General features: G+C 54.1%; 2 protein-coding genes across 4 annotated transcripts; one reads left to right on the forward strand and one right to left on the reverse strand.

Annotated features, from left to right (window-relative positions):
- The first annotated feature begins 4,793 nt into the window (after window positions 1-4,793).
- CYC1 (cytochrome c1) lies at window positions 4,794-7,291 on the forward strand. Its single transcript, XM_059995416.1, has 7 exons — window positions 4,794-4,969; window positions 5,583-5,779; window positions 5,862-5,988; window positions 6,075-6,232; window positions 6,328-6,488; window positions 6,797-6,897; window positions 6,989-7,291. The coding sequence occupies exons 1-7, from the start codon at window positions 4,838-4,840 to the stop codon at window positions 7,091-7,093; spliced, it is 981 nt and encodes a 326-aa protein (XP_059851399.1). The 5' UTR covers window positions 4,794-4,837; the 3' UTR covers window positions 7,094-7,291.
- A 1,115-nt stretch (window positions 7,292-8,406) lies between these two features.
- Window positions 8,407-13,070, reverse strand: SHARPIN (SHANK associated RH domain interactor). Of its 3 annotated transcripts, none has more exons than XM_059995391.2 (9): window positions 12,496-13,070; window positions 11,912-12,086; window positions 9,701-9,838; window positions 9,488-9,629; window positions 9,313-9,403; window positions 9,093-9,246; window positions 8,895-9,013; window positions 8,679-8,807; window positions 8,407-8,589 (listed from the first exon to the last, which is right to left on the reverse strand). In XM_059995391.2, the coding sequence occupies exons 1-9, from the start codon at window positions 12,730-12,732 to the stop codon at window positions 8,506-8,508; spliced, it is 1,269 nt and encodes a 422-aa protein (XP_059851374.1). In that variant the 5' UTR covers window positions 12,733-13,070; the 3' UTR covers window positions 8,407-8,505. The 3 variants fall into 3 exon arrangements, with proteins under 3 accessions (XP_059851374.1, XP_059851373.1, XP_059851372.1); XM_059995390.2 differs by having other exon boundaries at window positions 12,376-13,070; XM_059995389.2 differs by having other exon boundaries at window positions 9,093-9,403; window positions 12,376-13,070.
- Window positions 13,071-13,118: the final 48 nt, after the last annotated feature.

Consider the following 13,118-nt stretch of genomic DNA (forward strand, 5'->3'; position numbering starts at 1 on the left):
TGAGGTTTTCATCACGAAAATGTGTTGGATTTTTTTTCAGAAGCTTTTTCTGTGTCTATTGTAATGATCAAATGTGGTCCTTTCCCCTTTATTACTATTATGTGTTATATTGAGCGTTTTTTATACATTGATTGATGTTTACATTGATTTATCTTTACATTACTGAGATAAATCCCACTGGGAAAAAGACGTACTGCATTTTTCAAGCATTGGGTTGAGTTTGCTAATATTTTGTTGAGGATTTTTGCTATCTGTATTCATATAGGATATTGGCCTGTAGCTTTCTTTCCTATGATATGTTGTCTAGTTTTAGTGTCAGGGTAATACTGATCTCAAATAATGAGTTGGGAAGTATTCCCTCATCTTCTATTTTTTGGAGGAGTTTGTGAAGTATTGGAGTTAAGTCTTCCTTAATTTTGGTAGAATTCACCAGTGAAGCCATCTCATCCTGGGCTTTTCTTTCTGGGAAGTTGTTGTTGTTGTTTAATTACTAGTTCCGTTTCTTTAGTTGTTATCGGTCTATTTAGATTTTCTACTTCTTCTTGAGTCAGTTTTGGCAGTCTGTATCTTTCCAGGAATCTGGCCATTTCATATAGGTCATCTAATTTGGAGGCATAAATTATTTATGGTGTTACCTTATAATCATTTTTATTTCAGTAAGGTTGGTAGTAATGTCGCTTTTTTCATTTCTAATTTTAGCAATTTGAGTCTTCTCTTTTAATCTTAGTGAGTCAAGCTACAGGTGTGTCATTTTCGTTGATCTTTTTAAAGAATCAACTTTTAGTTTATTTTCTCTGTTGTTTTTCTCTTCTCTGTTTCAATTGTTTCTGCTCTAATCTTTATTATTTCCTTCCTTCTGCTTACTTTGGGTTTAGACTGTCTACTTTTTGTAGTTTTTAAAGTTAGAATGTTAGGTTATTTGTTTAAGATCTTATTATTTTTTTAATACAGTAATTTAAAGCACTAAATTTCCCTCAGCAGCTCTCTTGACGGTGCTAAGTTTTAGTATGTTGTGGTTTTGTTTTTATTCATCTCAGAGTATTTTCTAATTTTCCCTGTGATTTTTTTTTAATTTAATTTTTATTTTTGGCTGTGTTGGGTCTTCGGTGCTGCACACGGGCTTTTCTCTAGTTGTTGTGAGCAGGAGCTACTCTTCACTGTGGTGCGCGGCTTCTCATTGCCTTGGCTTTCCTTGTTGCAGAGCACAGGCTCTAGACGCATGGGCTTCAGTAGTTGTGACCCACGGGCTCTGGAGTGCAGCCTCAGTAGTTGTGGCTCATGGGCTTAGTTGCTCTGCAGCATGTGGGATCTTCCCGGGCCAGGGATTGAACCCGTGTCCTCTGCATCGGCAGGCAGATTCTAAACCACTGAGCCACCAGGGAAGTCCCTCCCTGTTATTTCTTCTTTGACTAATTGTTTATTTAGGAGTATGTCATTTAATTTTCACATACTTGTGAATTTCCCTACTCTCCTTCTGTTATTGATTTCTAATTTCATTCTGTTGTAGTCAGCAAACAAACTTTGTATGCTTTTACTACTCTTAAATTTATTGAGACTTGTTTTATTGCCTAACATATGATCTATCCTGAAGAATATTCCATGTGCACTTGGGAAGAATATGTACTCTTCTGTTGTTGGAGTGTTTCATTGCTGCCCGTTACGTCTAGTTGGCTTATTGTGTTGTTCAAGTCTCCTCTTTCCCTGCTGATATTCTGTCTAGCTGTTCTATCCATTACTGAAAGTGGGGTACTGAAGTCTCCAACTGTTATGTTAAATTTTCTATTTCTCCTTTCAATTCTGTCCAGTTTTGCTTCATGTATTTTGGGGCTGTGTTAGGTAAATATATCTTTATAGCTGTCATTTCTTCTTGATGAATGGATCCTTTTTTCATTATAAAATGTCCTTCTTTAACTCTAATATAAACATTTGTCTTAAAGTTTATATTGTCTGATATCACTATAGCCCCTCCAGCTCTGTTTTGGTTACTGTTGATGAAGTGTCCTTTTTTCCAAATTTTACTTTCTATTTGTGTCTTTGAATATAAAGTGTGTTTCTTATAGGCATTATATAGTTGGACCATGACTTTAAAAAGAAAAATCCACTGTGCCAATCTCTTCCCTTTAACTGGAGACTTTAATCCATTTACATTTAACGTAACTAATGATATAGTACAATTTATACCTGCTATCTTGATATTTGCTCTCTATGTGTCTTATGTCTTTTTTGCCCCCAATTTCTTCATTATTGTCTTTGTGTGTGTGTGTGTGTGTGTGTGTGTGTTATTTTCCAGTGAACAACTTTAATTCCTTTGTTATTTCTTTGACTACATTTTTTGAGTTATTTTCTTAGTGGTTACCCTTGGGATTACAACTGACATCTTAATTTGTAACAATCTGATTTAGATTAAAATTACATTAATTTTAACTGTATTAAAAGATGTTGCTCCTGTATAGCTGTTTACCCCTTCTTAATTTATTGCCACATATTCCACCTCATATATTCTGTGTCTATACCCATAGATTTTGTTTTTTTTTTTTGGCCTCACCACACAGCTTGTGAGATCTTAGTTGTGGCGCATGGGCTTAGTTGCCCCGTGGCAAGTGAGATCTTCCTGGACCAGGGCTTGAACCCATGTCCCCTGGATTGGCAGGCAGATTCTTAACCACTGTGCCACCAAGGAAGTCCCTACCCCCTTGTTGTGAGAGATGATTTTGACAGATATAGAATTCTCGGTTGGCAAGTTTGTTCTTTCAGCACTTGGAATATGTCATACCACCACCTTCTGGCCTCCATGGTTTCTGGTATGAAATCTTCTGTTAATTTTATTGAGGACCACTTATATGTGATGAGTCACTTCTCTCTTGCTGCTTTCAAGATTCCTTTTCTTTGCTTTTCAACAATGTATAATGTGTACAGGTGTGGACCTCTTTTACTTCATCCTGCTTGGAGTTTTTTAACTTCCTGGATGTGTAGATCCATGTTTTTCATCAAATTTGGAAAGTTTTCAGTCACAATTTCTTCAAATATTCTTTTTGCCCCTCTTTCTCCTCTGCTCCTGAGAATTATGTATAGGTTGGTATGCTTAATGGTGTCCCACAGGTCTCTGGGGCGCTGTTAATTTTTCTATTTTTTTTTTTCTGTTTTGCAGACCAGACAATCTCAACCGACCTAACTTCAAGTTTGCTAATTCTTTCTTCTACCTGCTCAAATCTGCAGTAGAACCCCATAAGTAAAAACTTTCAATTCCATTATTGTACATTTCAACTCCATAATTTCCATTTGGATCCTGTTTATAATTTCTTTTTACTGACATTCTCTATTTGATGAGATATTATTCTCATACTTTCCTCTAGTTCTTTAGACATAATGATTTCCTTTAGCTCTTTGAACATATTTTTAAATTTAATTGTTTTTTATTAAAATTTTTTATTATTTTTTTAATTTTTATTGGAGTATAGTTGATTTACAATATTGTGTTAGCTTCTGCTGCACAGCAAAGTGAATCAGTTATACATATACACATATCCACTCTTTTGTAGATTCTTTTCCCGTATAGGTCATTACAGAGTATTGAGTAGAGTTCCCTGTGCTATACAGTAGGTCCTCAGTCCTCATTAATTATCTATTTTATACATAGTAGTATGTATATGTCAATCTCAATCTTCCAGTTTATCCCCCCAAACATATTTAAATAGTTAAGATTCCCTAGAGATAGTTTCTATTGATTGGTTCTTTTTTCCCTATTTATAGGCCAGACCTTCTTGTTTCTTTGGATGTCTCGTAATTTTTTGTTGAAAACTAGACATTTTCAATGATATAATGTGGCATTTCTGGAAATCAGGTTCCAGGTTTTGTTGCTGTTGCTGCTATGGTAGTTGTGTTTGTGTATTGGCTTTTCTGAACTAATTCTGTCAAGTCTATTATTTGTCATGGGTAGCCACTGAAGTCTCTACCTGGTTAGCTTAGTGGTCAGATAAATGATTGGACAGAAATTTCCTTAAGTGTCTGGAACCAATAAATCTCTGTCGTTCCCAAGTGGCTCTGTGTGTATGTGGGACATGCTCTCGGAATTCAGCCAGGCAGTTTACAACTCTGCTTTAGGCTTCACCTGTGCACAGAGACTCAAGGTCAGGTCTTTCATGAGTATATGCACAGCCCTACTTATGTTTTTGACCAACGGTATTCCGGAAATTTGTAGGGCTTTTCAACGCCCCTGTGGACAATGTATTCCCCAGTTCTTCCTTTTAAGCTTTTTGGTTAGTCTGTTATTTGCCCCAGCTGTTCTCCATTGCCTCAGGGAGATTACAGCTTTGAAACTACAACACTTGCCAGTAATTGCCTTCAACAGCCTCGGGGAATAGGCTACTAGCACTGGGCAAGTTGAGTGGGCTCGGCGAGAGGGGCCTTCCAGGGGATCACCTGACTGGTTAAGTGATATCAGTGCTTTGCAGTGAGGGTGTTCTGCCACTGCGCCAGGTCTGGAAATGTTGCTGGACGAAAGCGTGCGATGCCTTCGAAAAGCGGTGGATTCCGGGTTGGGGGCGTCCGGGCGTGGGGGGCGCAGCACCGCTGAGCCCCGGAGACCAGCGGCGGGATCAGGGAAACCAGGGTTGTTGGGCGTTGTCACGGCAACAGAGAGACGCAACGAGGACCCGCCCAACCGCTGGTTTCCACGACGACCGGAGTAGCGCGGCGAGGCGGTGCCCGGCCCTGACTGACAGAGCCCCGCCTCGCCCCCGCCCCGCGCCCTCCCACGCTCCCCGGTTCTCGCGACGTTTAAGCTCTTTCGGCGCCGCAGAGGCCCACGGTAGCGGCGGCCGCGCTGAAGAGGGGCAATATGGCGGCAGCGGCGGTGGCTTCGCTTCGCGGGTTAGGGCTGGGCCCGCGGGGCGCGGGGCTGCCGGGCGCGCGGTCCCGGGGTCTGCTGAGCGGTGCGCGGCCCGGGCAGCTCCCACTGCGAACACCCCAGGTGAGAGCTGGTCTTAACCCTGGCCGCCGCGCGGACCCGCAGGCCGGTGAAGGTCACCGCTGGGAGGCTCCGGGCGCGGGCCGGGCAGCGCGGGAGCAGCCTTCGCACCCGGGCCCCCGCCCCGGCCGGACCCCCGCTGCCTGCCGACCTTGGGAGCAGGGCTGCGCTCCCACCCCTCCGAGCAGCACAGGCACCTGGTGCCGAGCGTGGGGGGCGGCGGGGCGGGCTCGCTGCCGGCTCGGGACTGGGCGCTTCCCCGGGGGGCGCGCCCAGGCCCGCTCCCCTCTCCGGCCTTCCAGACTGGGCCCGCGTCCTAAAGTGACCTCAGCCTGATCTCGGCCAGCTGCTTGTGACCTTGGCCTGCCCCAGCACCCTTGCTCACTTCGGCCCGATTCCTGGCGCAGGATCTAAGAACACGCCTCACAACCCCCCCCCCCCCCGCCCTCAGGGCCGAATTCCGGTCGAGGGGTCCGCAGCGGGGAGGGTGGGGAGGGCAGTGGCGCGGGAGGTGGCCGGTGCTGGGTGCCTGAGTTGGGAGAGGTAGGCGCTGAGAGTCAGATCCCCAGGTAGGGCTGGGTGGTGTTCTGGCAGGCGCTGAGCGGGACTCTTGCAGGCAGTGTCCCTGTCGTCGAAGTCTGGCCCGTCCCGGGGCCGGAAAGTGATTCTGTCAGCGCTTGGCATGCTGGCGGCAGGGGGTGCAGGGCTGGCTGTGGCTCTGCATTCAGCGGTGAGTGCCAGTGACCTGGAGTTGCACCCCCCCAGCTATCCGTGGTCCCACCGCGGCCTCCTCTCCTCCCTGGACCACACCAGGTGTGTGGCTGGCTGGGGGAATTTCTGGGTGGGCCGGGTGGGGTGGAATCCTCGGCGCCCTTAACCCTTTTTATGTCTCTAGCATCCGGAGGGGTTTCCAGGTGTACAAGCAGGTGTGCTCCTCCTGCCACAGCATGGACTACGTGGCTTACCGCCACCTGGTGGGCGTGTGCTACACAGAGGATGAAGCTAAGGCGCTGGCTGAGGAGGTGGGGACGTGGGGATGCCGAGGACCCACAGATCGGGGCTCCTGCTGTGCTGGACAGCAGGGTTGTGATGGGGCTCTTGGTGGCAGGTGGAGGTTGAGGACGGCCCCAACGAGAACGGGGAGATGTTCATGCGGCCGGGGAAGCTGTCTGACTACTTCCCCAAACCATACCCCAACCCTGAGGCTGCACGAGCGGCCAACAACGGAGCACTGCCCCCTGACCTCAGCTACGTCGTGCGAGCTAGGTACTGGCCTGCGGTGGCCGGGTGTGTGTGTGGCGGGGGACGGCGGGAAGGGCTGCCTCATGCCAGGGGCTGAGGAGACTCCAATCTGGTCCCAGGCACGGTGGTGAGGACTACGTCTTCTCCCTACTCACGGGCTACTGTGAGCCACCCACTGGGGTGTCGCTGCGAGAAGGCCTCCACTTCAATCCCTATTTTCCTGGCCAGGCCATTGGCATGGCGCCTCCCATCTACAATGAAGTCTTGGAGTTTGACGACGGTGAGAGGCCCCCACGCTGGGGGTGGGCAGGCTGGGTCCTACTTTCCCCACTGCCAGGGATGCTCTCCTGGTGTTCTTGGCCCAAGAGTGCCTGCACCTTCCTTGGCTGGGACACTGTGTGTTTCTGAGGAGGCTCATGGGCAGCCTTGAGGCCATCTGTGTGCTGGCTGGTGGTAGGGTGGGTCCCGTCCCTTTTGAAGCTGTGGGCAGGAACCCGTCTCTGTCCCATGGTGGAGGATGCTCTTTGGGCTACCCCAAATTGGGCAGGGACACCCACGGGCAGCTCGTACCACTTGTCCTTGGTCCAGGCACCCCAGCTACCATGTCCCAGGTAGCCAAGGACGTGAGTACCTTCCTGCGCTGGACATCTGAACCAGAACATGACCATCGCAAACGCATGGGGCTCAAGGTGAGAGGGCTGGGCGGAGGGGCACAGTGGGCCTGGGGGAGGGGCTGGGCTCCTTCCTGCCTCCCTCCTCTGAGCCTGCCTCCCCCCCCAGATGTTGATGATGATGGGCTTGCTTTTGCCCCTGGTCTATGCCATGAAGCGGCATAAGTGGTCAGTCCTGAAGAGCCGGAAGCTGGCATATCGGCCACCCAAGTGACCCTGCCCAGTGTCTGCTTGCTGTCCTGCCTGAATGGGTCCTCAAGCCAAGGAGCCACCCTGGGCCTGTTCAGGTCCCAGCTGGCCCTCCTGGCCAAGCCCCTCTTCCTCTGGGACAGAGGGGAAGGGGCAGGAGACGGGGTTCCAGCTCCAGATCGTTCAGCGCCCATCATGGAAATAAATTAAGTTTCTCAATATACCCATTTGAGCTATTGTGTGATGGGAATACAGGTTTGCAGAGGACTCTGGGACGAAGATCCCTGCCCTCAGAGCTCCCGGGGTGTCCAGTGCAGTGTGGTCAACATTGCCCTGAATGCTGGGAGTCCAGCCAGCAGTGAACGTGGGACAGGAAGCAGAGAACTAGCTGTTAGAGAAAGCGGCAACACTGACCGGAGTGGAGAGAACCTGGTTCCAGGTGGAAAGGGCTTCGCTTGGCCGGACACGGCCCAGGGACCCAGGGCCCTGCTGCAGTAACCCACCAGTGTCCGTGTATTGAACCACTTGGCCTTCATCCTGCAGGCGGCGGGGAGCCCTGCATAGCATTTCAACCAGGGAGAGGCTGGCCTAAAGTAGGAGCTGCAGGAGCTGTTCCTGGGGCTCAGGGGCAGGCAAGGCTGGGCGGTGGCCGGGAGAGGAGGGGCAGCGCTCAACCTCAGCGAGGAAGCAGAGAGGCAGGCGGAGGCCACCCAGAGGTGCTTCTGGTCTCTTGGCTGGGCAGCTGGAGGTGCTGTTGACTCAAGGGTCACGGTCTTTGTGAGGGGACAGCACCTCCTAGCAGTCTACAGGGCGGCTGGGAGTGGGCTCAGGCCACACGGCCAGACAGGGGCTGGGCTAACACAGCCACGGACCTGTCAGTAGCAAGAGGGCCATGGCGGTGTGTTCTTAGTAGTAGCCCTGGGCCCTGGCTCGGGGCTCTTGTCCTCTGAGCTTTTCTTGTCCCCAAGCAGGGAATGTAAGGGCAGCCTGGTGGGAATAGCCCAGAGGAGTGGGGACCAGCGTGGGGAGGGCAAGAGCAGAGAGGAGAAAGGCAGAGGGAGGGTGTGTGCCTGAAAAACTCTGGTTGGAAAAGGAGGGCCAGTCAGCTGAGGGCTGGGTGGGGCTCAGAGGGCCCAGCCCAGTGGTCAGCAGGCAGGGGGTGTCCTAAGCACCCTTGGGGCCTGGGAGACTTCAGGGGACTTGCGTCCCAAGTATGCTCTTCAGTAGCCACCTGGGCCCAGCTCGGGAGCCGCCACCCCTGCCTCTGCCGCTCAGTTTCATCTGAGTGGGGCTGCACCCTGCTCTGCATTCTCCCAGCAGCCCAGTCTGCACAAGGGCACAGTAAAGGGGCACCCAGCTGGCTCACAAGTGTATTTAATGACTCCAGCTCACAGCCCCTCCCTGGCAGCCCCGGTTTTGTCTCCAGCGAGCGGTCAGTCAGCAGAGGTTCCCTGAGAGGTTCAGGAGGGGGTCCAGGGACCTTGGGCCTGGAAGGGAAGGGCCATCCTCTCTCCTTGTGACCTGGGGGCAGGGGCAGAAGATGGGTCATTCTGCTTGTTTTGCCCCCCTGCCCCCATCCCCTCCCCTGCCTCTGCCTCTGCCCCTGGTACCTTTGGTAGCTGCTGGGTGGAGGCTGTGGGAAGGGGGTCCCAAGCACAGGGCCTCTGGGTGCTGCACATCTCACAGCCGGGTCGGCTTGGGGCATTGATGAAGGTGCAGGAAGGGCAGGGCCAGCCGGGCTGGGGAGGTGAGGACACAGTTACTGCTTACCCATTCCTTCAATGCCCACAGCCTCCTAGGCCCTCCCTGCCCAGTCCCTTGCCCACCTGAAGGGGGTTGGGCAGGCTGGAGCCAGCTGGCTGAGGGGCTTGGGGCAGCCCCAGTGACTGAGGAAACAGGCGGCCTAGTTCCCCATCCATCTTCTGGGGGTGCTGAGGATTGCGTCCTGCCATAGAGGGAAAGAGGCTCAGGACCATGTCAGGCTGCACCCCACCTTCCTCATCCCACTCCAATCAAGGACTGACCTGGGGCCTCTCGGGGGGCTGAGAGCAGGTAGAGGAAAGCAGGATCCCCATCCCGCCGGACCCCATAGAAAGCAAGGCTGTATTCGGGGACACACAGGCACCTCCCGATGACCCAGCGCTGCACAGCCGGTGGGAAGCCAAACTCCGAGAATACCTGGGGCCAGAGTGTCGGAATGTCACCCAGGTCCCCCCAGCAGGGCTCCCCAGACCCCGTGCTCACCTGCTCCTGGAGGGCCCCGATGGTGGAGTGGGGGTGGACTGCCAGCGAGATGTGGGCAGAGGACGCAGCATCTTCAACTGTAACCTGTAGCCTGGGCCAGAGTGGAGGTCAGCGGTAAAGACCGGGGACCTGACAGGACTGGGAGGGCGGGTGAGATGGAAGCCCCAGGCCTTACCTGATGGGGCCGGGAGGGAAGCAGGCCTCCTGGAGCTGGATGCTGAGGGCCACGTGATGCTGGGCCAGGATGGCTGCTGCGTGGGCTGCCCGCTTCTCATCCCCACCCTCTATGGCCCGGGTCAGGTGCCCTGCTAGGTCCTCTACAGGGGAGAGAGGGCCGTCACAGCCCCCCGCGGGCTGCCCCCCAGCCCCTCCAGCCCCCTGCCCTTACCTTTCTCCATCAAGTCTCCAGGGCGCCAAGGAAGATCCACCTTGGGCTTGGGGGCCTTGGTTGCAGGTACTTCAAGGAGACTGGGCGGGGAAACAGGGCACGTTTCTGAGCCTAGGGCTGGGGTCAGGCTGTCACTGCCTAGGAGGGAAGATGTGGGGTGGGCTGGTGGTCTGAGCTCTAGCCCCCAGCTGAGTACTCACCCAGGCCTCTGCTCTCTGACCTCAGGTTTCCAGTACCTTTGTCTCCTCCCTCCTCAGCTCAGCCCCTGCCAGGGCCCCGCCTTGGCCACACTTAAAGCCAGGCCTTTTCCCCAGCCTTGGCCCTTGCAAACTCCAGAGGTCCCAGCTGACTCCACTCAGAGCTGCACCTGGCTCTTCCTTGGGCTCTGGAGTCCTTTTGGTCCCTTCTGCTGCCCAGTCCCACCCGTGCCCCTCCTCCACAGAGGCCGGGCCCCCTCTCTTGGCCTGTACAGGCCCTCTCAGCCAGCCAGGAGGCTCCCTGGCCTCGCAGCAGAACCAAAGGAGGTCCTCAGAAGGAGCCCACCCCATACTGCTCACCAGGAGCCCTGGAGTCAAGATGGCCTCTTTTTTTTTTTTTTTTTTTTTTTTTTTTGCGGTACGCGGGCCTCTCTCACTGCTGTGGCCTCTCCCGTTGCGGAGCACAGGCTCCGGACGCGCAGGCCCAGCGGCCATGGCTCACGGGCCCAGCCGCTCCGCGGCATGTGGGATCTTCCCGGACCGGGGCACGAACCCGTGTCCCCTGCATCGGCAGGCGGACTCCCAACCACTGCGCCACCAGAGAAGCCCCAAGATGGCCTCTTTGTTGTCCTCGGGGACCTCCATCCCCTCTCTTGGCTCTACCATCGTCACAGAACACCTTGGGCTGCCCCCATGCCAAACCCTCTCCAGCCGATGCCTGCCCTGGGCATGCTGCCGTCTCTGCTTCTTACCACCCACTTGAGGCCCTGCCCACGCGGTGCTGATGCAGCTCCTGTGGTGGCCTCAGTATTCTGAGCTGTCCTCCCACCGAGATAAGCAGGGCTCCCGAGCACCGAGCCCGAAAGATGTCATGCATACTGTTGCCTTGGGGCTTCTGTACCTGCTGCTCCCAGGACACATGGTTCACCCCATGATCTTTAAATTTCACTCAAGGGTCACCTTAATGAGGATTTCCCTGCCACCCTATTTTAAATTGCAAACCCCTCCCTTCCAGCGCTCCCATCCTTTCCACCATCTGACAGAACTTATTTTACTTATTTCGTACGTCTGTCTCCTCTCTGGAAATGCCAGCTCCGAGAGAGCAGGGATTTAAAGTTTTATTCATGCTAAATCTCTAAGGCCTTAAAAGAGTGCTTACTACAGGTGCTGAACACACATTTGGTGAACCAACGGACAACGAATGAACGAAAAAAAAGGCCTTTCCTTCTCTACAGATGCTGTCGTCTGGACCTCTCTTCATCTCAGTGTATGGTTTTCTTCTCACCTCTGACGGCTGTTCTGATGCATCTGTGGACTTTCCCTGGTGCACTGTCTGCCTTCCCGACCCTCTTCTCTTCCCACTTCTCTCTTCTGGTGATCTTGGTTGACCTTTTCTACCCCCAACCTTTACCTCTTTAGAGCCCCAGCCCCAGTCCAGATCCACCTATCTCCCTTCCCTCCCACATGTTTAAAAACTTGACCACCTCTGTGCCCTCCCAAAAAGGTCCTCTATCTGGGAGCTCCCCAGTGTCTGTTCCTTGCAGCTTTCTGTCTCAACCACTCACTTTTCCATTTAAACCTCAAGGAAATCCAGCCAATTCCATCTCCTAAGCATCTCTGAAACATCCTTCTTCTCTCCGGCCCTATCTGCACCACTCACACGAATGCAGGTCTCAACCAGTCTTAAGTAGCTCGAATCTGAGCCTGTCACTCTCCCACCGAATACCTTCCCAAAGCTTTTCATATAGTCCGTCTTCTCACCCAGGTCCTGAGGGCCTGCGTGCTCTGCCCCTCCACATTGTCTGGCACTCCAGGCTCCAGCTCTTCGGTCTCTGTTCCTTTTCTCTACTTCCTCCCTCCTGGGAGTCCTCCCAGAACCCCAGCAGTGGGTAAGGTGGGCTCAGCTTTCCCCACTACTCCCCCCATCGAGACCTGGGGGGTCGGGGCTACTCCTGTTCTCTTGCAGAACTAACACTATCCCGGTCCCAGTGAATCTTCACTCCAGGGCACTGACCATTCTGTCCTTCCACGGTGGCACCTCGGACCAGGGCTGCCCACCGCCGAGCTTCCTGAGGGTTGGCGAAGTGCAGGCTGAGAGTCCCAGGCCCTCCTGGTGGAGGCTGCAGCTCATGCTGGCTGGGGCCTCGGACGGTGTAGGAGACGGACTCCAAGGGCCACTCCAAACTGACCTGAGGAGGGGGAGAGTCCGGGCTCAGTGCCTCCCCCAGCACATACTGCATGATGATCAAAGGAACACGAGGTAACATTTGCAGGCCACTTTCACTGTCCTAAGCCCTTTACACGTATTACCTTATGAAACTCTCACACTAGTCCTACGAAGGGAGGTACCAGCATTATCCCCATTTAACACACAAGGAAACAGAAGCAAAGAAAAGGTAACTGCTCAAGAGCACGCAGCTGGCGAATGGAAGGGCATGGCCTCGGGTTCAGCGGCCAGCCCCCGCCGCCCCCACTCACCGCCCCGGGCCCCGCGCCAAGCAGCTCCAGCCGGAAGCGCCCTGGTCGCTCGGGGTCCGCGCTCAGCTGCAGCCTCCGCAGCTGCGCCTCTGCGTCCGGCCCCGCGCCCAGCGGCCTCACCGCGGCGTGCACGGCCAGGAGCACCGCAGCCGAGCCAGCGTCGGAGGCCGCAGCCGCGCCGTCCGCCGGCGGCGCCATCTCCGGTCCGGTCCCGGCCCGGCCCCACGAGCCCGCTTCCGTGGCCTCGGGCCGCTGAGCGCCTCCACCGGCCGGAAACTGGGACCGCGAGCCTGGGGTTCCGGGCGCCGCCCGAGCGTTGGAGCCGTCTGACCCTCCCGCTTCGCCCACGATGGACATGGCCAGAGGGTCTTCGGACTCCGGCGGGCGAGGCTGGGCTTGGAGGCCTGTATTCTGGGCAAAGCGTCAGGGACTGAAGCACCTGCCACAACTGGAAGGCCCTAGAGGCTCGGCTGGGGGCTGCAGCCCGGCGGCCCTGTCGACCCCCGCGTCTGGCGGGAGCCAGACGCGCTCCTAGGCTTCTTCTGGGCCGCCGCCCGCCTCTCGCCGCCCACCGAACACTCAGTTGCCCCCTCTCGCCCACACCTACAGCACCCGGGGCGGAGCCGGCGAGGGGCCGCGACCAATGAGCGCCAGGGAGGAAGGCGGGTTCGCACGGCCGAGAAGATGACGGACATGCGCCACAGCCAGTAGGAGTGGAAGACGGGACTGAGCGGCGGGTACTG

This window comes from Delphinus delphis, chromosome 17, assembly GCF_949987515.2.
Source record: "Delphinus delphis chromosome 17, mDelDel1.2, whole genome shotgun sequence".
Classification (NCBI taxonomy): domain Eukaryota; kingdom Metazoa; phylum Chordata; class Mammalia; order Artiodactyla; family Delphinidae; genus Delphinus; species Delphinus delphis.